A 25,611-nucleotide genomic window follows, 5' to 3' on the forward strand; every position below is an offset into this window, starting at 1 on the left:
GAAAGGCAAGGTTGTGACAAAGTATATCCTTAGGTGTCTCTCCTGTTTGAAGTGGAGAACTTGGCAGTGGCCTCTCCAGCCACCGTGTCTCGCTGTGGGATGGTGTACAGTGACTATGCTGATCTGGGCTGGAAGCCCTATGTTCAGTCATGGCTAGAGAAGAGGCCAAAGGTAGGAAGGGAATCGGCAGGGGAGGGGGGGTAATCAGCATGGCCTACGGGACATAAGAATGAGTAAAGAGCCCCTTCATATTCAACTCCAGATTGAGGTAGAGCCGCTCCAACGGATGTTCGAAAAATTTATCAACAAGATGCTGACCTTCAAGAAGGACAATTGCAATGAACTGGTGCCTCTACCTGAATACAGTGGGATCATCTCCCTCTGCAAGCTGTACTCGGCCCTGGCCACTCCAGAGAATGGGGTAAGGGGGACCAGAGCAGGGCCAGGCAGGAAGGGCTCATGACTTCCTGGGACACCTTCAGGGAAATGGCATTCTGAGGCAGAATGCGAACACCTGGTTTGAGCAGAACAGACAACAAGGGAAGGCTACACCCACCTTGGATGCAGTAAAGGGTGCAAGCACATGTGTATGTGTGTGCGCGCACAGGCACATGTGCACAAGTGAACACTGGAAGGCCAAACTAAGATCTCTAAATTGGACATTGTACATGATGGGTCTCTCTATAATTTCTTCCTTATACTTTGGGACATGAGGATAGCTCATGTGGTTCCTCATTTCTCTATCCTTTCAAAAAATAAATATTAAGTCTTGGGATACTGGCTCTGCTGGAAGGAGCACCCAACCTAATTTGATGAGGGGTTTTAGAAATTTCCAGATTAATTGATATGTAAGAAAAATTTTTGTTTAGTTTAGAATTGTGTAGTAAGGGCAAAATTGTATATTTTTCTGTTGAGGTTAAATCACTTCCCCAAAACTGTTTTTATTGGTTTTAAAGACATTGCCAGATAATTAAACTATTAATATAAAGTTATATAACCAATTAAAAATCTATAACAGTACATGTCATTCCTGATACAATTAATGTAACTTAAAACTATATAGATTAAAAAAAAAACTATGTAGGTGAACTTTCAAGGTAACATATAGGAAGAAGACAATAATATAGTGCCAGTGGCTCTCAGGTGCTGAGGAGGACCTTCCAGGGAGGGGCTGAGCCGGGGCGGGGGCGGGGGGGAGAACAACACTGGTGAACAGAACAAAGGAAGGAGGGCATCCTAGGTAAAGAGAATGGGCTTCACAAAAACACGGGGACACGAGTCAGTCCCTGCTGGGCAAGGAAGGGTGGAGGTAGTGTTTTCATGCAGACCCTCTGCAGTGTAGCAGAGACCCCAAGAAGGGGATGGTGAGATGTGTTGCGTGTTGAGGTGAGCTGGAAGGACACACTAAAGATTCTAGATGGACTATGGTAGATGAGAAAGTCTCAACACAATTTCCCACATATATTTTGAGGATTGAGGATTATTCTAAGACCAAGTTCAATATTCTGGATTGGACAGCATCCTGTGTATCACATTACTTGCAGTATTAAGTAGTATTTTAATTTAGAACCCATCCTCAAGAGCTCCCACCCATGGGCCTGTGGTTGTTTCACAAAATAGGTTAGAGATGATACAGATGTCAAGTTAGCTGTCTGTTGGCCATTTTCCCCAAGGAGCTCAGTGGAGTTTGCCCAGCCTCACATGCTCCATACACCCTGTCAAAGAGCAGCATCTGCACATGCCCTCTGGGTTGGGGGTTGAGAGCATGAGTTCTAAATATGCTATTTCTGCTCTTAAGTTGGTACATTTAAAATTTTAATCACACAAGTAACAATTGAATCTAGTTTTCTTTTCAAAAATTACAATTTTTCATATAAAGCTAAAGTTGTTTTTGATTGCCTCCACCTTCCCAGTCCTAGTCTACTCCCTTCTCCACAAAAGTAACTACTGTAGTGTGTTTGTATGTGTCATTCTAGGCCTTTAAAAAATACACATTTACATACAAGCCCATAGGTATTCATAGAAAATGTGGTATTGAAAAAATGTATCATGCTAAATACCACACTTGCAATATGCTTATTAAATCAACAATATGTTTTTGAGCTCTATACCGCTACATGTAGATTAATTTCATTACTTTTAACTGCTATAGACAAATCCATGGTAGAACAGGACATTTTATTTTTCCATTCCTCTACTGGTGGACGTTTAGGTCATCTCCAACTTTTTGCAGTTACAAAGAAGTCACTGCAGACGATCCTTGACCTGTTTCCTTGAGACCTGTGGGCATTTTATCAGGGTAGACATGGTGTGGCCGGGTCCCTGCCGTGTCTTTATAACTTAGAGAAGAAACTCAGGGCCACTACTGGACTACAAGGAATTTCAGGGTTATTTAAATGTTTTAGATTTAGGTTTATCTACACCCATGTGGTTTCCCAAACAGAACCAGGAAGGGAGGAAAACTCTAAGCCTTTGTAATGACCTGCCAAAGTAGATCCCTCCATCTCCTATAGATTTAGGGTATTTCCTCTTCACTTTTTCCATCCAGGTGAACCCAGCTGATGGTGAAAACTATATCTCCATGGTAGAGATGACATTTGTGTTCAGCATGATCTGGTCTGTGTGTGCCTCTGTGGATGAGGAAGGCCGCAAGAAGATCGACAGTTACCTCCGAGAGATTGAGGGCTCTTTTCCTAATAAGGTCAGGGCCCCCAAACCTGAGGTCCTATTTTTCCAGAACCCACCAGTATCCCTGATCCTCAGACTCTTCTTGAGTTTCAGCCTGCTAGCCCAGCTCCCTTTCTTTCACCAGTGGTCTGTGAGCATTTTTTCTGGGCAGGGGAGAGCTAAAGGAAGGCTTGTAACCTGACACACATTCCTTCTTTAGGACACGGTGTATGAGTATTTTGTGGACCCCAAGATGAGGAGTTGGACATCATTTGAGGATAAGCTCCCTAAGAGCTGGCGCTACCCTTCAAAGTGAGAGACAGGCCTTGGGGGTGGTCCAGACTTGGGGGTGGTTCAGACTTGGAGCTGTGGTTGGTGGGAGATGTGGCGTGAGAGCTGGGGCCTAAAAGCAAAAGTGAGCTATAGAAAGGAGAGGTGGACCCTGGAGCAGAGATGAGTCTTGAGTATAGGAAGTGGGATGGAGGGGAAATGGGACAGGATCCTAAGGAGAAGCCCTGATCCCCAGGTCCTACAGGAGGCAGGGTTGGTGATTGGAGAGTGATGATGCCAGAGGAAGATAAACACTGGGAGGCAGAATGAAGGGGGAATTAGAAAGGAGTGGGCCAATGACTCTTGAGACACAATTCCTCTTCCTCCCTAGCACCCCCTTCTATAAGATCATGGTGCCCACTGTCGACACAGTTCGTTACAACCACCTGGTGAGCGCCTTGGTGGCCAACCAGAATCCCGTCCTGCTGGTGGGTCCTGTGGGGACTGGAAAAACCTCCATTGCCCAGAGTGTTCTGCAGTCCTTGCCCTCCAGCCAGTGGTCAGTGCTCATTGTCAACATGTCTGCACAGGTGTGTCACAGGACCCAGGGGTCAGGCTGCCCACTCCCCACTCTCCCTCCACCTTCTGCTCTCTCTTGGGATTCAGGTACCTGACTGACACTCCTCTCTAACTCCATATTTCTTTTGGGGGACCCAAGCATTTATTCTGTGCCTTTTTCACCAGACCACATCCAATAATGTGCAGAGCATCATTGAGAGCAGAGTGGAGAAGCGAACCAAGGGTGTCTATGTGCCATTTGGGGGGAAAAGCATGATCACCTTTATGGATGACCTAAATATGCCAGCTAAGGACACATTTGGGTCTCAGCCACCCCTGGAGCTGATTCGCCTCTGGATTGACTATGGCTTCTGGTATGATCGTTTGAAGCAGACCATCAAGTACATTCGAGTAAGCTTCTGGGGTATTTGTTCCCCCCCCATGATAGGTTCAGTGCCCCCTCCACTGGGATGCCAGTATAGAATCCTATAATCCTATATTCCTTTCCACACAGGAGTTTACTGCTTTTCTCAGGACTGAGATAACTGGCTCCTAAATTATCAGTTCCTATTATTAGCTCTCCTCATTAACCCTGCCCAAAGGATACTGTCCTCTAACTTCCACTCCTTTTCCCAGGCCTCTGATACCATGCTTACATGCCAACCTGATGCTTCTCAGAACTGTCTAGGTGCCCAGGGTCTATAACTACCCCCTCTGGGCCTCCTCTGTCTCCCATTTTTACAGTAAACACCCCCATGGTATCAGTTCTCTGCTCCCCACTGAGGACCCAGGCAGCCGCCTTCAGTCTTGGCTCTTCTCCCAGGGGGATCTGAGCATCTTGTTTATTTCTTTCTCCTGTGTCAAGGGGCAGCAGCCATTCCAGCCCGGTTTCTGGGGTGCTCATCTATTTGACACTCCGGCTCAAAAACCTACCTAATAAGTAATATATTCTTATGTTTCTGAGAATACATACATGCACTCGTGTGGACAGATACATACATTAAAAAAAAGTCCAGAAGATGTAATCAAATATTAGTTTTTAACTCACCTCTATTTTCTAATTTGGGTACATGGATTATAATGATGAAGTAAAAACAAACACATTAATAATTCTAAAGAATGTCCCTCATCCCTTTCTTCACTTTACCTTTCCCTGCCCCCATTACTCCTTATTTCCTCCTGCTAATTTTGTCCCTGTCCCCTTCCCATGTGTCCCTCTGTGGACTCCCTTCCTCCCGGCTCCTTTTACATCTTCCCTATTTCTTCACCTCCTCTCATCCCTCTTTAAATCTGTCTCTCTGCCCTATCTTGTCTTTGCTCCCTAGGACATGTTCCTGATGGCTGCCATGGGCCCTCCTGGGGGCGGACGGACTGTCATCTCCCCAAGGCTGCAGAGTCGCTTCAACATCATCAACATGACCTTCCCCACAGTGAGGGCAACTGGAGCTAGTAGAGGGGGGGATTGTAGAAGGCAAAACTATCTTTGTTATAGAAAATGAGGGGCAGATCAAGGAGGGGGCTCAGAACCCCTTGAGCAGAGCTGCATACAGGGAGCTGTAATATATAGAGGGGAGACTGCCATCTGTAGAAGCCTTTGCTTCTCCTGAGCTAGGAGAACCACAGGATGAAAGTGTAGCTTGCTGGCTCTGGAATGCCACGACTCTTTGTCCCAGTGGGCAGAGAATGCAGGGGGTCCCAAATAGGCTAAGAAAGGTAAGTCCTACAAGGCCGAGAGCTGAGAGCATTGCCAGGATTAGGGTGAGGCAAATGAGGCACTCAGGGGCGCCAAAAATATTCAGTAATCAAGGTAAATACTATTTTAATGCAATATATTTTTTTAAAAGTAAGCACAAAAATTTATTATGAGCAAAATACAAAAATTTTAAATAAATACAAGATTGGCATAGTACCATGCTGACCCATATTGGAGCCTAAGGCCAGGAACCTGCAAAAGTGAATCAGAGGGCCTTTTTCTAGGAGTCTCAGATCATCCGAATATTTGGCACCATGATCAATCAGAAGCTTCAGGACTTTGAGGAGGAGGTGAAGCCTATTGGGAATGTGGTGACGGAGGCCACTTTAGATGTGTACAACACCGTGGTCCAGCGCTTCCTGCCCACACCTGCCAAGATCCACTACCTCTTCAACCTTCGCGACATCTCTAAGGTAAAACTCCATCCAACCTTGCTCCTTTTGCTTGGCACAGCCACCTTATAGGCATTCTCTTCTCAAAGTAAGCTTTGGAGCTCAGTAGCATTCCATAACCCCAAATCACCCCCATCCTCGAATGCTGCGGTCTCTGACCTTACCTCTAAAATTTCTGAAGGAAATCTTTCCTTCCCGCATCTCACTAGCTATGCCTCTTCCTTAGGTATTTCAGGGCATGCTTAGAGCCAACAAAGACTTCCACGACACCAAGTCCAGCATCACACGACTCTGGATCCATGAATGTTTCAGGTGAGATGCTTGTGCCCCTCCAGATCTAGGTTTCAGCAGCCTTGCTTCAAGCCCCACCCTCAGCCTCACTCTGATGGTCCTTTTCCTAGGGTCATTCTCCTTATTCCCAGATCTCACCCCAACTCCCTCCCAATAGAGTCTTCTCTGACCGACTGGTTGATGCGGCAGACATGGAAGCATTTGTTACCATCTTAAGTGACAAACTCGGCTCCTTCTTTGACCTCACATTTCATAATCTTTGTCCCAACAAACGTCCTCCTATTTTTGGTGAGCTGGGAGCTGTGGCTACTGTAGGCTGGAGACTCTTTGGAGATGAGTTAGAAGAAGGGTTGGGCATGGAGTCCTGATGTTTAGGGCTCTTTGAGGAAGTGTGGGGAAGACTAGGCATTTGAGACTCTGACGCCGTCTTCCCATGGCCTAGGGGACTTCATGAGGGAGCCCAAAGTGTATGAAGACCTAACTGATCTGACGGTACTGAAGACAGCCATGGAGACGGCACTAAATGAGTACAATCTGTCACCTGCTGTTGTGCCAATGCATCTGGTGCTCTTCCGAGAGGCTATTGAACACAGTGAGCATTTCCTATTCCCATCCCCTTCCCCAGAATTCCAATTATGGGGTATTTCCAAGGAAACAGGGATTCCTTCCCAGGTCTCTCCTGGAAGTTACCTTCCTTCCTTGCTCCAGATGCCCTTGTGGCAATGGGCGGGGCTTTTTCTCAACAGTGGTGTTTAACAGACATGGTAGAGTTAAAAGTTGAATTGCCACCAGCTGGTGTGGCTCAGTGGCTGAGCTTTGACCTAGGAACCAGGAGGTCACAGTTCAATTCCCAGTGAAGGCACATGTCTAGGTTGCAGGCTCGATCTCCGGTCAGGGGCATACAGGAGGTAGCCAGTCAATGACTCTCTCTCATCATTGATGTTTCTATCTCTTTCACTCTCCCATGCTTTCTCTGAAATCAATGAAACCATATTTTAAAAAAAAGTTGAATTGCCACCAGGGCTTCAGATACTAACCTCTTTCCTCATCTCTTGGTCCCTCTATTTCAGTTCTAGGCATCCCGGTCCCTAGTCTAGGGCCTGGGGGTCCCCTGAGGTTGCTCAGCCAACTCATTGCCCTTGTACCCCACCTCCCAACTCCTAGTCACACGGATTGTGCGGGTCATTGGACAGCCTCGGGGCAACATGCTCTTGGTGGGCATTGGGGGCAGTGGGCGCCAGAGTCTGGCCCGCTTGGCCTCATCTATCTGCGAGTACACCACCTTCCAGATTGAAGTCACCAAACATTATCGGAAGCAGGAGTTCCGAGAAGGTATGACTGGGTTTCTGAAACAGGAGAGGGTTTAGGGCTAGGAGTGAAAGATCAGATGCTTGACATTCTGCAGTGACAAGAAAGAGGAGGGATGGAACCCAGATAGTGAGCTGTGCCAGGCCCATGTGGAAATAGAATGGTGTTGTGTATGTGTTGAAGGATGGGGTAAGGTGCCTAAATCTCAGAAGAGGAGTAAAAGACGGGCTGGTGAATCTGAAGAGTCTGCCTGTTCCCATTTCCTCCTTTTCTCATCTGGCGCAGATATCAAGCGTCTGTACCGCCAGGCTGGGGTAGAACTCAAAGCTACATCCTTCCTTTTCGTGGATACCCAGATTGCTGATGAATCGTTCCTAGAGGACATTAACAACATCCTCAGCTCAGGCGAGGTCCCCAATCTCTACAAGACTGATGAATTTGAAGAAGTATGATCCCTTCCATGCCCTCAACTAGTTGGTTCTTTGACCTTCCTAATTAACCCCTGAAGAAGCCCAGATCCCAGAATATGCTACTGTGGCACACCCCCTGTCTACGCCACCCGTCCCCATTAGGTGGAAGAGCTGTTCCTCTTCAGTCTTCTTCCCTCAAGGGACACTATTGGATAGAGCTGCTTTAAAACCCACACCCTGTCAGCTCAGCCTCACCTGCTGCCCACTCTGGTCCTGCCATTGAAACTGCAGCCCTCTGACCCTATGTGGTTTCTGTTCAGATCCAGACACAGATCATAGAGCAGGCCCGGGCAGAGCAGGTGCCAGAGTCCTCGGACAGCCTCTTTGCCTACCTCATTGAGCGCGTGCGCAACAACCTGCACATTGTTCTCTGCCTCAGCCCTGTGGGCGACCCCTTCAGGTGACTCCTGTTATATAGCCTTCTCTCTCTCTCCCTGTGTTAGCCCAGCATTCTTCACAGGGTCCTCTTCCCCTCTTTTGGCCTCCCATACCTTCTGGGAGTTAGCTCCATGAATGGCGCCAGTCTCTACACCCTGAAAGCCCCATCTTCTTTCCATAGACCTTGCCTTTTTTCAGGAAGTTCCTGCTGCTTACATAGAAGTGGTCCACTCCCTTTTGGTGTGACTAGGTTGTTGTTTTTTTTTTGGGGGGGGGGGGTTAAAGAGGGTGTTTTTTTGTTTTGTTTTGAAATTTTTGTGATAAAAAACACAGAACATTAAATTTACCATCTTAACAATTTTTAAGTGTACAGCTCAGTAGTGTTAAGCATATTCACATTGTTGTACAACAGATCTCTAAAACGTTCTCATTGTGCAGAATTGAAACTCCATACCCACTGAATAACTTTCCATTTCTTCCATTCCCCCATCTCCTGGCAACCACCATTCTACTTTCTGTTTCTATGATATCTCGTATAAGTGGAATCATAGAGTATTGGTCTTTTTGTGACTTGCTTAGTTTACTTAGCATAATGTCCTCATATCATCCATGTTGTAGCATGTATCAGAATTTCCTCCTTTTTAAGGCTGAGTAATATTCCATTGTATGTACAGACCACATTTTATTTGTCTACTCTTGGTATAACTAGATTTTTAAGAGCATTAGAAAGTAGGAGGAAGGCGGAACTTGTACAGAGAGGCAATGTGGGTTCCCATTTTGTTTATTTCTATAGTTATGGTGTATTTACCATGTACCAGGCACTGCATTTTATGTGTCACCTCGTTGGATCTACTAACAACCCTAGTTAGTATGCTTTGTTATTCCCATTTTAGAGATTAGGAAGCTGACATTCAAATGGTTAGATCACTTGCCCAAGATCCACACCTAGAAATGTGGAATCAGGTTTTTCTGACCTCAGAACCTGTTTCTAAATACTTCACTGAACTAGTTCTGAGGGGAGAAGAATCTAGACAAGGAGATACAAGAGCCCTAGGTTCCTAGAAAGTAGGTAGACCTGTGACAAAGCCAGTAGCTGGAGGCTGACTCTGCGAATGGACTTAACTGCCTCTCAAAACCCCTCACCAGGAACTGGATCCGCCAGTACCCAGCCTTGGTGAACTGCTCTACCATCAACTGGTTCTCAGAGTGGCCCCGAGAAGCCCTGCTAGAGGTGGCTGAGAAGTACCTCGTGGGAGTAGATCTGGGAACTCAGGAGAATGTGAGATCCTCCTTCCCATCTCTCTGCACACTCCCTTGAGCTTTCTCCCATTTCTGTTCTCCACCTGCCATCACTGTCTGTCTTGTCCTTTCTCCTATGGCCTCAGATCCACAGGAAGGTGGCCCAGATCTTTGTCACCATGCACTGGTCAGTGGCTCAGTATTCCCAGAAGATGCTGTTGGAACTGCGAAGATACAACTATGTCACACCCACGAACTACCTGGAACTTGTGTCTGGATATAAGAAGTACGAAGAAGAGTAGGGGACATAGAGGGCCAGGGAGCTTGGTGTCTTTTGAGGGCAATTACTGAAATGATTTAATGGAAAATATCCAGGAGCTGGCCAATGGGACCCAGACGCTAATGTGGAATGGCAGAGATGCCAGGGGTCTTAGTTTTGCCCAGGAAGTTAGTGAAGGAGAGATGGGCCTTCCAGGGCTGTGGCTGTCTCTAGAGCCCTCGTCACACTCTTTGTCCTTATTTTCTGGAATGTTTTCTTTTCTAACCACAATACACTGGTGACACTGCCATGTATACTCATAATACACACTCAGTCCTCTCCTCTCTGCCTTTAATATCTTCTAGATTTTCCACCATTCCTAAGAATTATATATTTATTCATTAAGGTATATTGAGTATTCTTTATGGGCACAACACAATAATTTGCTTTGAAGAATATAAGAGAAATGTAAAAAAGCCCTCATTTATTGGATTCAGTACTTTAAGGTAAAGAAAAAGCCATTTATAATAATAGTGATAGCCAACATTTAGTTATTCATTTAATATGTATTTTTTGAGCACCTATTATGTGCCAGGCACTATTCTAGATACTTGCAATATACCAGTTAACAAAATAAAGTCCTTGCCTGCCCTGGCCAGTTTGGCTCAGTGTTTAGAGCATTGGCCTGTGGACCAGAGGGTCGTGGGTTCAATTCCCGGTCAAGGGCATGTACCTCAGTTGCAGGTTTGATCCCTGGCCCCGGTTGAGGTGCATGTGGGAGGCAACCTATTGATGTGTCAACATAAATGTTTCTTTCTCTCTCTCCCCCTTCTCCTCCCTCCCTTCCACTCCCTATAAAATCAATGGAAAAAATATCCTTGGGTAAGGATTTAAAAATAAATAAATAAATAAATAAATAATAAATAAATAAATAAATAAATAAATAAATAAATAAATAAATAAATAAATAAATAAAATAAAGTCCTTGACTTCCCTGGGTCATAGACTTACATTGTGTTTACTATTTGCTGGTTACATGCATTTTCTTATTTAGTCTAGAAAACAATCCTGCATAGACAGTTTTTTTGGCTTGGACAATGTTAAAACTTTTTGAATGAGTTGCCAACATTTAAAACCCAGGAGTGTTAGAAAAATCCATATTTTTTACTTCTCTCTGAAAATCAGAAATGTTGGCAATACCGAGCCCACATTCATTCCCACAAGAAAAAAACAGCCTAGAGACAAAAGATGGCCACCCCCTTGGGACAGGTTTGTGTTTTCTAGTTCCTGCACCCACCCCCGCCTGCTGCACACAAGAGAACAGTGGAAGATTCTCAAGTAGGGAAATGTGGTGAAAGCAGTGTCTGGCTGATATTGACAGTGGTATGTAGAATAAATCAGAGGGACAAGAGTTTGGAAGCACGAAGACCAGTTGGGAAGCTGTTGGCAATGATCCAGGAAGGAAATAATAAAAACCTGACCAGGGTGGTGGTGACAACAGAAAGGAAGACAGGGACCGAGACGCACTGGGACAGGAGGCTACCTAGGGAACTCTCCTCTCTGGGAGTCCAGCCTCTCCAAGTACCTTTTCCCCTTTTGTCCCCCAGGTTGCTGGCAGAGAAGCGGCAGGAGCTGCTGGACCAGGCCAATAAGCTTCGGACAGGATTGTTTAAGATCGATGAAACGAGGGAAAAGGTGGAAGTGATGTCGCTGGAGCTGGAGGATGCCAAGAAAAAGGTGGCTGAGTTCCAGAAACAGTGTGAGGAGTACCTGGTCATCATTGTGCAGCAGAAGCGGGAAGCGGATGAGCAGCAGAAGGTGGGGGGACCTGCAGTAGTCCTGCCCCTCACACCCCTTCACTACCAGTGCTCACTGGGCAGAGGCTTCCAGTCTCCATCGGTTACTCTGTTGGGATGCATGTTCCACTCCTCAGATTCTCTCTGGCATTATCTTTCCTCATTACCACCAACACTGTCAGCCCCGCCTTTGCCCAAGGGAAAGACAAAAACCTCAACCTCTTTTTATCCCTAGGCCGTCACAGCCAATAGTGAGAAGATTGCAGTTGAGGAAGTCAAGTGCCAGGCACTGGCTGACAATGCCCAGAAGGATCTAGAAGAGGCATTGCCAGCCCTGGAAGAGGCCATGCGGGTATTGGGGTGGGGGGAAGAGCCTCAAAGTCCCTGGGGGAGTGGGAAGAAGAGCTGGGTCCCGTTCCCGTACAGGACCTGTCTTGCCAGCTGGGTTGACTTCCGTCCTGCTCTCTAAGTGGATCCTTTTCCCAGGCCTTGGAGTCTCTGAACAAGAAGGATATAGGAGAGATCAAGTCTTACGGACGGCCCCCTGCCCAAGTGGAGATAGTGATGCAGGCGGTCATGATTCTTCGAGGCAACGAGCCCACCTGGGCAGAGTCCAAGAGGCAGCTAGGTAAGCTAGAGAGCCAGGAGATAATTAACATCAATTCACCCAGCATTTATTATTAATCGTCTGCTGTGTGTCAGGCACTTGGGGAGACAGAGATGAATGAGGCATTGTACTGACCCTCAAGAGCATAGAGCCTAGTGGAAAAGAGAAGACATAAATATCAGTTAAGATTCTTCAGTTGTAAGTAACAGAAAACAACACATCTTAATTTAAGGAAAATGATAAAAAGAAATTGTTATAAAGATATAGGAATATATCTCAGAATCCAAGGGAGGAATGCCTTGCCCTCCAAAGGGCAAGAATCAGAAAACGGAAAACAAGAGCCTTGCTGCTGCGACATTCTTGTGGTTTTCTCCGCTTTGAGTTCTCTTGGTAGAATATAGCCTGTGAGCCTGAAAGGGTGGTGTGTGGGGTGTTCAGGTGAGAATGCTCAAGGTAAGTGATGTGAAATGAGGCTGGGAAGATTGTGGAGGGTCCTGGGGCCTGTGAGATTCTAGAGAAGGGAGCAAAGTCAACAGAAGAAACTCAGGCTGAAGTCAAATATTCTGGCCTTGGGAACTGAACCCAGGAAAAATGTGGCTATACCTAAGCAGCAGAGGTGTAATCTGGACAATGAGGGTGGAATTAGGCCTTATGACTGAGGCCCCTGATTTTCACCCCACAGGGGAACAGAACTTCATCAAATCACTGATCAACTTTGATAAAGACAATATCTCAGATAAGGTTCTGAAGAAGATTGGGGCCTACTGCGCCCAGCCTGACTTCCAGCCTGACATTATCGGCCGAGTCTCACTTGCTGCCAAGTCCCTCTGCATGTGGGTACGGGCCATGGAGGTAAGCAGGAGCGAGGTGGGATGGGGAGCAGTGAGGCAGGCCTGGGAAAAGGGCGATGCACACAGGACAAAGCTGGGGGAATGGAAGGCCCAGGGGGGAAGGAAGGACCACTGGTGGGTGGGCAACCCCACTGCCTGGCTGTCTCCCTGCAGATGTATGGGCGGCTATATCGGGTGGTGGAGCCCAAGCGGATCCGAATGAATGCTGCGTTGGCCCAGCTTCAGGAGAAGCAAGCAGCGCTGGCTGAGGCCCAGGAGAAGCTGCGGGAGGTGAGCCTCAAGCCAGTCTTTTCCTCTCTGATCTCAGGGATGCTTCGTTACCATTCACCTCTCCCCATCTAACCCTTTCCCCCTCTCCCTTCCAGTACTATCTGCCTCCCACTCTATGCCCTTTTTAGACGGGCGGCCTCTGGCTAAGAAAGCCGAGCCAACAGTAGATGTTTACAAAGGCACAGAGGGCATTGTCCCTTGAGTAGTCCTTGCAAAAACTGACTTGGGAGCTGGCCGTCTCTGTCATGGTCTTTGGAGATAAGCCCTGAGATATTAACTGATGAAGTTTGTGTGGCAAATTGGCCTTTGCTGGGAAGGAGGATGTGGAATAGGGCAAGAGTGTCAACATCACTGCTGGGGACCGGAAGAATGTGGGCTGAGAGTGTCTGAGCGGGCACTGGGTCGTCTCAGAGGTAGAGGCGCTTACTTACTGTTAACAGTCTAGTCAACCCAGAAGGTGATTTCCTATAAGATATGTGCACAGATAATTCTCAAACAAGGCAGAATGTAGAGTGCTATTATCAAGAGTTCAAAATTCTTCTAGCCTATCATTTAATTTTTCTATTATTGATTTAATAGGTAATACAATCACATGGTTTGAAATTCAAAAGGAACAAGAGTATCCAATAAGAAGTGTCCCTCCCACCTTCTGCTCTCTAGCCACCAGCTCCTTTCCCTTGTTTATTCACCCAGGGGTGTTCTATGCTTATATAAACAAATATATCTTTTTTCATTTTTTTACATTATACACACTGTTCTGCACTTCCTATCTTATTTCCATATATTGAAGATTGTTCCATATTGGTACCTAAAGAGTTTCTCCTTTCTTTTCACCACTGCATGATATTCCAGTGGGTGGCTATGCCATCATTTATTTAACCATTTCCTTTTTGATGGATGTGTTCATTGATGCCAATATCTTGATCTACACTTGTCCTCAAACCTTGTTGATGCTATCTTTAACTCTATGGAAGTTTAAAATTTTTTATATAACCAAAGCTGGTCATACTGTTTCAAAATGTTTTCAACAAAACCAACTATGGAGAATAGCCAGGTCCAGGTCCAACCTCCTCAAATCAGATGAGGAGCTCGAGGGTTAGTGAGATTAAGTGACAGACATGGGCTAGAACCCGCATTTCCCAACTCCAAGGCCATTGCCACCACAGTTCATCCCAGTCTTTTCCTGTCGCAGCATCTTTGCTGATGGGAGTAGAGCTGCCCTTGAAGCCTCTTCTGATTGTGTTTGGGTAGAATCAACCAGGGTAGGCAAGTGGGCTTCTATTTACCCATGATCCTCCATTGCCCCATTCCTGCTGCCATTGTCTCCTCCCAGCCTCTCATGAAACCTTCACTCTTCTACTCTGTTTTTCAAACATGAATAATCACAGGTGTGGCAATCATTTGGAAAGATTTCTCACTTCTGGATGAATCATATTCTGGGCCAAATAATTAGAGATTGTTTCCTTTATATGTAAAAAATGGGACTTCTGGGGTCAGCTGCCAACAACATCATTCATTAGGCAAATACTTACAGAGTACCCAATGTTAGGTCTCTTGAGAACTCCTAATTGTTAAGAATAAGCAGACAGGGAACCAGAATTTCTCCTTTGTTACTGCAACATAGGTTATGACATATAAGAGCCAAATGCACCTTGTAACAGAACTCGGAATCAGGCACCCTTACCCACTCACTTGCAGAGAGCCCTGTGCTGATGCTAGGCTCCACCCCAGGCCATGGAAGTACAAATCTTTGGTCCTAAGAGATTCTCAGAGCCTGGAAATCAGCATTTTGGGAGCTTTCTTTTCAGAGCCAGCCAGAGGTGGGAAAGCCTGTACATAGCTCTAGGGCTCAGAGGTCTGGAAAGAGGCCCAGAGCCCAATTATATTGCATATCAATCCAAATATTGAGTGAATAGCTTTAATCATTACTCACTCGTTTGGGGCCCTGAAAGTATATTTTCCATAGACCCGATTCTGACATGCAGCAAGGGTTACGAACCACCAGCTTAGAAATTGCTCCAGAAGCCTCTGAAATGGGTCGGGACAGTCTTAATCTACTTCAAGGCAATTGTATGCTCAAGGCTGAAAACTCACCTTCTTTCCTATTTCCCACTCCTAATTATGTCACATTATTCAACATAGTGTATTGGAGATTATGCAGTAAGATTGAATGATAGCATTAAAATGCTACAATAATAATAATACACAGAAGTTCCACACGTTTGAATATAACCCCCAGGGAGAAACTAAATTTCAAAGATTAAATCTCTTTGTAAACTAAAGTCCAAATAAATTAAAATCTGAAATCAAATTTTTATGAGTTAAAGATCTAGAAGCCAACATCCTTAAGTTAAAGTCCCTAACCCATCCTCCCCAATTTCTTATTCTGCACAGTTTCAACTGAGGGGTTCTCAGGATCTGGGTCTCAGTTTCCTGACATTGTGATCTGGTCTGTCACTCGATGGAAATGGAAATGCTGCCTGCAGGACTTCAGAGGCTACACTAGTTGAGACTTAATGCTCAAGTCTCTCATGAGCATTACTTGAAAATAAAAAGAATTCAAGGAGTTAATAAGGCATTCATGACTTCCAGATAAAATTATATTCCCAGAAACCAGTTGTTATTGCCCTAAAGACCAGAGTAGAAACTCAGAGGTATTTTTAGGAATGAGGGTGCATGGAGAAAATCTTGTTCCTTCACAGGAATGTCAGTTACCTGGAAACCATGATCAGTGAACTTAACCTAAACTGGGAGAAACTTCAAGCAATAGAGTCACATAAGAGCTATCATACTCAATAAGCATTTCCTGTACTGGGGGGTGTTGGAAATCCACATGTGTATATCTTCTTTTTTTGGAGGGGAGGTTATTGTGGTAAAATACACATAAAATTTACCATTGTAATCATTTTAAAGTGTACAAGTCAGTGGTATTAAGTACATTCACCATATTGTGCAGCCATTACTGTTATCTTGTTCTAGAACTTTTCATCCCTCCAAATGGTAACCCTGTGTATATCTCTTCAGTTTCAGTCCCCACCTTGCGCTCAGGCTCCCTGCTGTGTTGTGATCAGGTATGGTCAGTCCTATACCACAGTGGCTAATATTGCTGCTTCTCTGTGGAATTGCTGAGGTCTACAAAAACTGCCTTTTGGGGAAGGTTTTTGCCTTGTCCCCATGCTTACTCTAATTGGAATATTACCATCAGCAGATTCCCGAACTGAAGCTGCTATTGATGCTGCTGAAGCCTGTGCCCTGGGGCCTTGTGGGGAGCAAGTCCTCTGCCATTTGTGTCTCAAAGCATGGTTTTCCTCCCTTTTGAATCCCCTAAGTTGCTCAGGAATGTTCCATTAAGTCATAGATGATACCTTTATGCCTACTACCCTATCACCTGGAATCTCAGCCAAAACAGAATATTTCTAGCCCGTCTACCTGTGGACAAGCCACGTGGATTTTAGGCTAGTCCCACCATAACTGAATCCTTAGCCTGGAGTAGAAACTGAATAATGGGACAGCTGATCTAGTGCTGTCTACCTAGGCCTGGCAATAACCATTTAAAGCAAGAACCTATAGTATGCACAAAGCCTAATGCCTTGCCAGTTTAAAAGCCTCGAATCTAATATTCTGTTTTTTGCAATGGGTTTGCCGCCAGAACACAGGTGTCGTGAACACCACAACTAAATCAAAGCCAAAATGGGAAAGGAAAAGACTCATATCAACATCATCATCATTGAACACGTAGATTCCAGCAGGTCTACCACTACTGGCCATCTGATATACAAGTGTGTGGGACTGACAAAAGAACCATCAAAAATTTGAGGAGGCTGCTGAGATGGGGAAGGGCTCCTTCAAGTATGCCTGGGTCTTGGATAAACTGAAAGCTGAATGTGAGCATGGTATCACCATTGATAGCTCCCTGTGGAAATTCGAGATCAGCAAGTATTATGTGACCATCATTGATGCCTCAGGACACAGAGACTTCATCAGAACATGAGTACATCCCTGGTTGGTGTTGCTCAGTGGTTAGACCGTCGGCCCACTCGCAGAAGGGTCACAAGTTCGATTCCTGGTCCAGCTCACGTACCTGGGTTGTAGGTTCCATCCCTGGCCCTGGTCAGAGAGTGTGGGGGAGGCAACCAGTAGATGTATCTCTTTCACATCAATGTTTCTCTCTCTCCCTCTCTCTCTCTCTCTCCCACTTCCTTCTTCCCTTCCTCCCTCCCTCCCTCCCTCTCTAAAAAAATCAATGGAAAAAATATCCTCTAGTGAGGATTAACAACAACAAACATGATTACAGACACATCTCAGGCTGACTGTGCTGACCTGATTTTTGCTGCTGGGTTGGTGAATTTGAAGCAGGTATCTCAAGAATGGCACACCCGCGAGCATGCCCTTCTGGCTTACACACTGGGTGTGAAACAACTGATTGTTGGTGTTAACACAGTGAATTCCACTGAGCCACTCTATGGCCAGAAGAGATATGAGGACATTGTTAAAGAAATCAGCACCTTCATTAAGAAAATTGGCTACAACCCTGACACAGTAGCCTTTGTGCCAATTTCTGGTTGGAACAGCAACAGCATGCTGGAGCCAAGTTCTAACATGCCTTGGTTCAAGGGATGGAAGGTCACCCATAAAGATGGCAGTGCCAGTGGAACCACACTGCTTGAAGCCCTGGATTGCATCCTGCCACCAACTTGTCCAACTGACAGGCCCCTGCATCTGTCCCTCCAGGATGTCTACAGAATTCGTGGTATTGGTAGACTGTCCCTGTGGGCCGAATGGAGAGTGGTGTTCTCAAATCCAGCATGGTGTTTGCTTTGCTCCAGTCAATGTTACAACTGAAAGTTTGTTGAAATGTACCATGAAGCTTTGAGTGAAGCTCTTCCTGGGGACTGTATGGGCTTCAATGTCAAGAATGTGTCTGTCAAAGATGTTCATTGTGGCAGTGTGGCTGGTGACAATGAAAATGACCCACCAATGGTGCTGGCTCAGTTGAGCATTGTCCCATGCACTCAGAGGTCGCCGGTTTGATTCCCAGTCAGGGTACATGCCCCGGGTTTCAGGTTCGATACCCAGTGGGGGGCTGTGCAGGACAGCTGATTGATGGTTCTCTCTCATTGATGTTTCTCTCTCTCTCTCTCTCCTTCTCCCTCTCTCTAAAACCAATAAAAACATATTTTAAAAAATATGATCCACCAAAGGAAGCAGCTGACTTCACAGCTCAGGTGAATATCCTGAACCATTCAGGCCAGATCAGTGCTGGCTATGCCCCTGTGCTGGACTGTCACATGGTTCACGTTGCTCACAGATTTGCTGAGCTGAAGGAGATTGATCATCCTTCTGGGGGAAAGCTAGAAGATGGCCCAAAGTTTTTGAAATCTGGTGATGCTGCCGTCGTCATTATGGTTCCTGGCAAGCCCATGTGTGTTGAGAGCTTCTCTAACTGCCCTCTTCTGGGCCGTTTTGCTGTTTGTGACATGAGACAGACATTTGCTGTGGGTGTCATCAAAGCAGTGGACAAGAAGGCAGCTGGAGCTGGCAAAGTCACCAAGTCTGCCCAGAAAGCTCAGAGGCTAATGAATATTTCCTTCAATACCTGCCACTCCTGTCTTGATCAGTGGTGAAAGGAAGGTCTCAGAACTGTTTGTCTCAACTGGTCATTTAAGTTTAACAGTAAAAGACTGGTTAATGATTAATGCATTGTAAAAACCTGCAAAAGGAAAGGAGAATGTTTTGTGGACCATTTATGGTTTTTTTTTTTGTGTAGCAGTTTTTAAGTTATCAGTTTTTAAAATCAGTACTTTTAAATGGAAACAACTTGGCCAAAATCTGTCACAGATCTTTTAGACCCACTAAAGCAAAGTTTAATGAGAAGAAGAAAAAATCCAATATTCTGTCCATCGGTGCTTAAAAACAATCTAACCCCATTTTAACCTAATCAGCAATATCAGGCCATTCCTGCGTTGTAGCTACAGCGGCCTTTATCCTGAGACCCCCGCTGTACCTCATTAAGGCCGTCCTTGAAGCCCACACCTTTCTTGCCCAAGGCCTGTTTCCCTGAAGCTGCACTGCTTTAAACAGTCCTGCTTCTGTAGAACAGCCATTCACCTATGGACAAAGCTACGTCATCTGCCAAGGTCAAAATAACTCAGGGTCAGCTTAAAGCCTTTCACCCAGGCAACAGCAGGTAAAGGTCAGCCACACAAGTATAAAAAACCCACCAGGCCTAACATGAGCCTCAACAAATCACTGAAGTCAAAGCACCTGTCCATACCTCAACGTCTGCTCAGGAAACCCTGAGCCCCACCTAAAGCTTCTCAGTGGGTATTCTGGTCTGCAAATACACTTTTTTTTTTTTTTTAATTTAAATGCAAATATACTCTTGAGGGGAGCCAAGAACTAGCAGCCTTCTTCTATGCCTGAGCTTTAAACAAATTAAAAAATAAAACAAAAGTCCAAAATGTTACTTTTAAAAACTAAGTTGGAGAATGTCGCTGACATCTGTGGGCAAGCGGTCCCACTAGCTGTGACCCCCATGTTCAGACAGACTTTCCAGGTCACTGGTGTTGCTGGGCAGGCAGAGTGGACTTTGCTCACTCCTAAAAGGAAAGGGCCTGAGCTCAGTTGAACATTTCCATTTTATTCTTTCCCATTTCACCCCTCGGGTCAGTCACACACCTCCCCTGGAGAAGGGGTGTATAAAGGGGTGGAGGAAGTCTTCTGACATGCAAGGGAATGACCAAGATTAAAAATTATAATAAAACATGACCCTTGAAGAAAAGCTAAATCCAGAGATTATTCAGGTTATAGAGAAGAACTTCAAAAGCAAACCTAAGGAAGAAATGACATCCACAAAACAAAAATAAGGTGATAAGAGAAAGAGTCAGGCTCTGGAGGTGTTCCCAGTGGTTAGAGCGTCAGCCCGCACACCACAGGGTCTCAGGTTCAATTCCTAGTCAAGGGCACATACCTGGGTTGCAGGTTCATCCCAGGGCCAGATGGGGGGGGGCATGCAGAGGCAAGTGATCTCTCTCTCTCTCTCTCCCTCCCTCTCTCCCTCTCCCTCCCCCCATCCCTTTCACTCTCTCTAAATATCAATGGAAAAAATATCCTCTGATGAGGATTAACACACACACAAAAAAAATTCTGGGAAACTTAAAAATGATCAGTATGACATTCAGTAGGAGGGTGGGAAGATAGAGTCAAGAAATATAAAACAAGAACAAACCAGAAAATATAAGAGATATATAACAGATACCATTGACCAATAAGGATTTCTGAAAGAGAAAACATGTAATCGGGTAAGAGAAAAATATTTAACAACCAGTTCGGCATGCGCAGTGGCCTATCAGAATATGCCTCAGCCACCAGTGGTTCAGCCAGGTCATAACACCGATGCTATTCATGGTATTGGACCTTTATAATCAACCTAAAGACAAAGCACAGAAGACTGGTTGTGGCTTCTGGGTGGGAATGCTACCAACCTTGACAATATAAAAATAAAAGCACAGCTAAAAAAGTTGGGAGGTGAATGCGGGTGAGGGAAAAACCAGGCAATGCTTTTGTAGATATAAAATGAAGTTTCAACATGTTATTTAAAGTTATAAGGGTAACCAGTAGAAGAACTAAAACTATTAGGAATAGAGAGAAAGGGGGGGTGGTATGGAGGTATAAGGGATTAAATCTTCATTTATCATAGCATAAAGTCAATATAAATAGTCTAAAAGTGATAATCCAGGGAACAGCGGTGTTGAACACACTTATACATGTAGAGGAGGCCTCTGGAAGAATATTCAGGAAGCACGGCACTTTGGCTACCTTGAGGAGGGAGCGGGCGGATGGAGAGCAGGAGTGGGAGGAAGATTTCTCATGTCCTTATGCTTCAGAAATTTTAAGTTGCTCATTCACAAAGTAAAATAAAAAATAAATGGCATCAAGATGTGCTTATGCCCCTACAAGGACATTCTTCACAGCATTAATAGTAGATAATGTTGGAAAGACACAAATGTCTATCAGTAGGAGACTTGTTATATAAAATAATGGTTTAATCATATACAAGATTATTTTGAGGCTTTTAAAAACAGTTACTATTCACCCTTCAGGCACACATACCGGGTCCTGGAAGAGGCTCGATCAGTCCTCTACTTTAGATTTAAGTGACATATTCCAACCTGAGCAGAGCCCATAGGGTGGTGATGAATTGAGGGAGGCTTCTCTAGCAGGTAAAGCTCTTCCCAGAGCCCTGTCTCTGGTATGGAGCCTTGGACTTGTGCCTTTTCCTTTAATGGACTCTTCTTTCTCTCTCCAACAGTTCCAGGGTTCATTTCTAGCTTTTCCTTTCTCTTTCAAGGTCACATTTTGGGTATGGCCTCTGGCATGGAGTGGCAGTCATTTATGTGCACTCTGATCCTTTCTTGCCAACATATCTCGTATGGTTTATGATGCTACAAGAAGTCTGTCTCCTACCCAGCTTTGAGTTTCATTACCAAGTAATTTCTGGGCTCAAGGAAAGAGTGGCGGAGAGAAGGGAAAGAAAACTCATCACACATACTTTATCTTTTTTTCTCCTGACAACAACTCTATATGGTAGGTGTTATAATTCTTATTTTGCACATGAGAAAAACAAGGACTTGAAGAGATTAATTTACTCAAGGTTGTGCAGCCAAAACAATAGCATATTGGTGATTTGAACCCAGAACAATCTGGCCCCAAGTCCTGTGTTTGATTCCTTTCTCTGATTGCTCCCAGGTGGCTGAGAAACTGGAGATGCTAAAGAAACAGTACGATGAGAAGCTGGCACAAAAGGAAGAGCTTCGAAAGAGGTCTAAGGAGATGGAGGTGAAGCTGGAGCGAGCTGGAATGTTGGTGTCTGGGTTGGCTGGTGAGAAGGCCCGATGGGAGGAGACCGTAAAGGTGAGATCAGTTGTACCACCTGGCTCTCCTTCCTCCCTGTCAACTAGTTCCAAGAGCTCCCGTCCCCTTTAGGTTGAGGGACAGTCAGGGAAAATACAGACGCCTGGGTGTAGGGACACCCAAGAATAGGGAAGAGGTGTTCTTCTCCTCCCTTTCCTCACATTTGGTGAGAAGAGTGAAAGGAAAGATTTTTTTGTACCATTGGAGATCTATTTCCATGTTTAGGCACAGCTAGAAAGCATGCCCGAGGATCCTTTATACAGCACATTAACCCAGATAGAAACAGGCAGGGGGATCTTGTCTCTCTGCCTTCAGTGAGCTCTTAGTTTTGTGAAAGTGTTAGGCCTTATCACCAGAATGTAAATAGAATTGCTGTCAAAGATGGAGAACTCAAAAGTAATTAGAACCAGGTTAGAGTTCTCAGGGCACAAAGGTTTAGGAGAGGGAAAGAATCCGTTTGATCCAGATAGTGTTCAGAGGAGAGTACCTTCAAAGCATTCCAAGTGTCTCCTAGTGCTGTGGCCCCTGACAGGCTTACACCTCCCCTACTGTCCTCCAGGGCTTGGAGGAGGACCTGGGCTACTTGGTGGGTGACTGTCTTCTGGCAGCTGCTTTCCTGTCCTACATGGGACCCTTCCTGACCAACTACCGGGATGAGATTGTCAACCAGATCTGGATCAGGAAGGTGAGGCTCAGAAATGATGAGTGAGATCTCAGGTTCTGAGACCAGGACCCTTGGGAGTAATAAGAGATATTGGAAAAGGTCTTGGGTGCTGAGCTCAGATCTCCAGGCTGAAATTTGGGGCTCTTCCCTACCCAGATTTGGGAACTTCAGGTTCCTTGCTCACCTCGCTTCACCTTTGATGACTTCCTGTCCAATCCTACCAAAGTTCGGGACTGGAACATCCAAGGGTTGCCCTCAGATGCCTTCTCCACTGAGAATGGCATCATCGTCACCCGTGGCAACAGGTAAGGATGCTGCTGGGAGCATGAGGAGGAATAAGGGCAGAGCCTGTCTTCTGACAGATAGTCCCTCCTTCAGGTGGGCACTGATGATTGACCCTCAGGCCCAGGCCCTGAAGTGGATCAAGAACATGGAAGGGAACCAGGTATAAAGCTGGGGGGCTGTTTTTTCCGCCTTAGAGTCTCTTCCCAAGCCTGTCTCTTCTGAAGGTCCTACCCTTGGGCCATTTTCTTCTTTGAATCCCTGTGTTTCTTCCATCTTTTTTCTTGCTCTCTAGGGCCTTCAGATCATTGACCTGCAGATGAGCGATTACCTTCGAATCTTAGAAAATGCCATCCAGTTTGGATACCCAGTCCTGCTCCAGAATGTGCAGGAATATCTGGACCCCACACTCAACCCCGTGCTCAACAAATCTGTATCTCAAATTGGTCAGGGCCCAGGCTTATTGTGGTATTGGACTGTGGGACAAATTCTAAGGACCAGCCGAGTAGGACACTGGGGAGGAAAGGGCTGGCTCTTTGGCTGTGTCCTCCATTTATCTGTCAGACAGTCCCGGGCTGTCACCGCCACCCCTGGAAGCTGGTAGGGAAACTAATGGGTCAGCCCACACCTGGTCTCATGGGTCCTTGCCCTTGACCCTCTTGTGGATACAGGTGGTCGGCTGCTGATTCGCATTGGAGATAAGGAGATAGAATACAATCCCAGTTTTCGTTTCTACATCACCACTAAGCTCTCCAACCCCCACTACAGCCCAGAGACCTCAGCCAAGACCACCATTGTCAACTTTGCAGTCAAAGAACAGGTGAGTGGGATCTGATGCCTAGACTGAACTAGGGTGAAGCAGGCAGGGTTGTAGAGCCTGGCAGGATTAAGAAAAAAGCTGATTGTGTTGGGGAGGTACAAGTGACCTGAGAGGGGTAAAGGGATGGAAAGGATGAAGGTTGCTGGAGTGAGATTCTTGCCATGAGTCCTGGCATCCTTCTAGGGCCTAGAGGCCCAACTGCTGGGCATTGTGGTCCGGAAGGAGCGGCCTGAGTTGGAGGAGCAGAAGGACTCACTAGTCATCAATATCGCTGCTGGCAAGAAAAAGCTCAAGGAGCTGGAGGATGAGATCCTTCGGTGAGACCTTGCCTCCACCCTCCCGCTGGTCCACTCACAGACACAACTAGCACAGCAGGGGGCTGATGGAGCCCCTGCCCCCTCCATCCATGTGCCTCTTGGCTTCCCTCCAGGCTGCTGAATGAGGCCACAGGCTCCCTGCTAGATGACGTGCAGCTGGTGAACACCCTTCAGACCTCCAAGATAACCGCCACAGAGGTGACTGAGCAGCTGGAGACCAGTGAAACCACGGAGATCAACATTGACTTGGCCCGTGAGGTGAGCTCCTGTGCCCTCCAGCCCAGCCCCACTAGCCATCAAGAAGCAACTCTAATCATGCTTGAGGAACCTTCCCTCCCTGAATCCCTGCCATCTGCCATGCTCCTCTGTATCCTCTGACTCTGCCCCCTCTGCAGGCTTACCGCCCTTGTGCCCAGCGGGCATCAGTCCTGTTCTTCGTGCTCAATGACATGGGCCGCATCGACCCCATGTACCAATTCTCGCTGGATGCCTACATCAACCTCTTTATCCTCAGCATTGATAAAAGCCATCGTAGCAACAAGCTGGAGGACCGCATTGACTACCTGAATGAATATCATACCTATGCTGTCTACAGGTTTGAGGCTTCTCCCCACATGCCCTAGGCAGGAGGCCAAGTGGCTGGCTCTAACGCTGACCCTTCTTGCTAGTTGTGCCTTAGCGCTTTCCCATACCACCATCTTGGTCTCCTGCTCTCCTCCCCATACACCTTCCAGAGGTAGCTTATCCATTGTCATGGTCCAACCATCACCTGTGGGCTGACTGTTCCCAGTTTTACATCTTTAGCTCTCCCTTGAACATTGAACTTATGTATACAACTGTCTACTATACCAGCACTTTTCAAATAGTAATATAAAGCACAGGAATCTTGTTAAATACAGATTCAGATTCAGTAAGTTGAGGGTGGGACCTGAGGGCCTACATGTCTAATGCTCCTGGTGAGTAGCAGGGTGCTTGACTTCCCTACATATACACCCTGCAGACCCCTCAAGTTCAGCTTGTTTCAGGTCAAACTCATTATCTACCCTTTTCCTTCAAGGTCCTCACCCTTAAATGGCACCAATGCCCACTTCCCAGTCACCCCAGCCAGAGAGTGGAAGAATGAAAGTTCTCCGTGACTCTTCCCTCTCCTTGCCTTTCAGATCAGTCACCAGGTTTTGCTCATGTATCTTTGTGCAAATGGTTCCCTCCCAGTTCTCCCCATGGCTACAACTGCACTTTAGTTCAGGCCTTCATGATCTTTCTTTCTGAATTGCACAACCATCTCCTAACAGGTCATCCTGCCTCTAATTTTGTCCCTCTCCAATGTGCCCTCTTGTAGCTGTCTGTGAGAGCCTTCTGAACACGAATCTGATCATGCCACTCCTGGCTTAAATTCTTTGAAAGGCCCGCAGAGCCCTTCGTGACCTGTCCTCCACTTGCCTCCTCAGCTTCACCTTTCCCCACCTTCCACTGGATGCCTGAGCAGTGCCAACTGCCTTCCATGTC

The 25,611-nt window shown here is 46.0% G+C and overlaps 1 protein-coding gene and 1 pseudogene across 2 annotated transcripts in view; both read left to right on the plus strand.

Annotated features, from left to right (window-relative positions):
• The window catches only part of DNAH2 (dynein axonemal heavy chain 2), a 103,440-nt gene that overhangs the window by 65,541 nt on the left and 12,288 nt on the right, over positions 1 to 25,611 (plus strand). The window contains exons 45-74 of the mRNA XM_081162046.1: positions 34 to 171; positions 263 to 421; positions 2,549 to 2,701; positions 2,888 to 2,979; positions 3,329 to 3,527; positions 3,682 to 3,906; positions 4,821 to 4,925; positions 5,473 to 5,661; positions 5,867 to 5,952; positions 6,089 to 6,219; positions 6,374 to 6,523; positions 7,096 to 7,263; positions 7,525 to 7,685; positions 7,970 to 8,109; positions 9,234 to 9,366; positions 9,473 to 9,612; positions 11,193 to 11,403; positions 11,617 to 11,733; positions 11,868 to 12,009; positions 12,671 to 12,840; positions 12,993 to 13,109; positions 21,858 to 22,022; positions 22,582 to 22,707; positions 22,843 to 22,991; positions 23,065 to 23,131; positions 23,264 to 23,414; positions 23,640 to 23,788; positions 23,972 to 24,105; positions 24,219 to 24,363; positions 24,501 to 24,700. Coding sequence (XP_081018172.1) covers positions 34 to 171; positions 263 to 421; positions 2,549 to 2,701; positions 2,888 to 2,979; positions 3,329 to 3,527; positions 3,682 to 3,906; positions 4,821 to 4,925; positions 5,473 to 5,661; positions 5,867 to 5,952; positions 6,089 to 6,219; positions 6,374 to 6,523; positions 7,096 to 7,263; positions 7,525 to 7,685; positions 7,970 to 8,109; positions 9,234 to 9,366; positions 9,473 to 9,612; positions 11,193 to 11,403; positions 11,617 to 11,733; positions 11,868 to 12,009; positions 12,671 to 12,840; positions 12,993 to 13,109; positions 21,858 to 22,022; positions 22,582 to 22,707; positions 22,843 to 22,991; positions 23,065 to 23,131; positions 23,264 to 23,414; positions 23,640 to 23,788; positions 23,972 to 24,105; positions 24,219 to 24,363; positions 24,501 to 24,700 — 4,412 coding nt within the window. The remainder of the gene's footprint in view (positions 1 to 33; positions 172 to 262; positions 422 to 2,548; positions 2,702 to 2,887; positions 2,980 to 3,328; positions 3,528 to 3,681; positions 3,907 to 4,820; positions 4,926 to 5,472; positions 5,662 to 5,866; positions 5,953 to 6,088; positions 6,220 to 6,373; positions 6,524 to 7,095; positions 7,264 to 7,524; positions 7,686 to 7,969; positions 8,110 to 9,233; positions 9,367 to 9,472; positions 9,613 to 11,192; positions 11,404 to 11,616; positions 11,734 to 11,867; positions 12,010 to 12,670; positions 12,841 to 12,992; positions 13,110 to 21,857; positions 22,023 to 22,581; positions 22,708 to 22,842; positions 22,992 to 23,064; positions 23,132 to 23,263; positions 23,415 to 23,639; positions 23,789 to 23,971; positions 24,106 to 24,218; positions 24,364 to 24,500; positions 24,701 to 25,611) is intronic.
• On the plus strand, positions 16,800 to 19,531 carry LOC308568564 (elongation factor 1-alpha 1-like; annotated as a pseudogene). Its single transcript has 3 exons — positions 16,800 to 17,115; positions 17,404 to 18,089; positions 18,311 to 19,531. The product of its transcript is annotated as an elongation factor 1-alpha 1-like (transcript).

Source organism: Miniopterus schreibersii, assembly GCF_964146895.1.
Source record: "Miniopterus schreibersii genome assembly, chromosome: 16".
Lineage (NCBI taxonomy): Eukaryota > Metazoa > Chordata > Mammalia > Chiroptera > Miniopteridae > Miniopterus > Miniopterus schreibersii.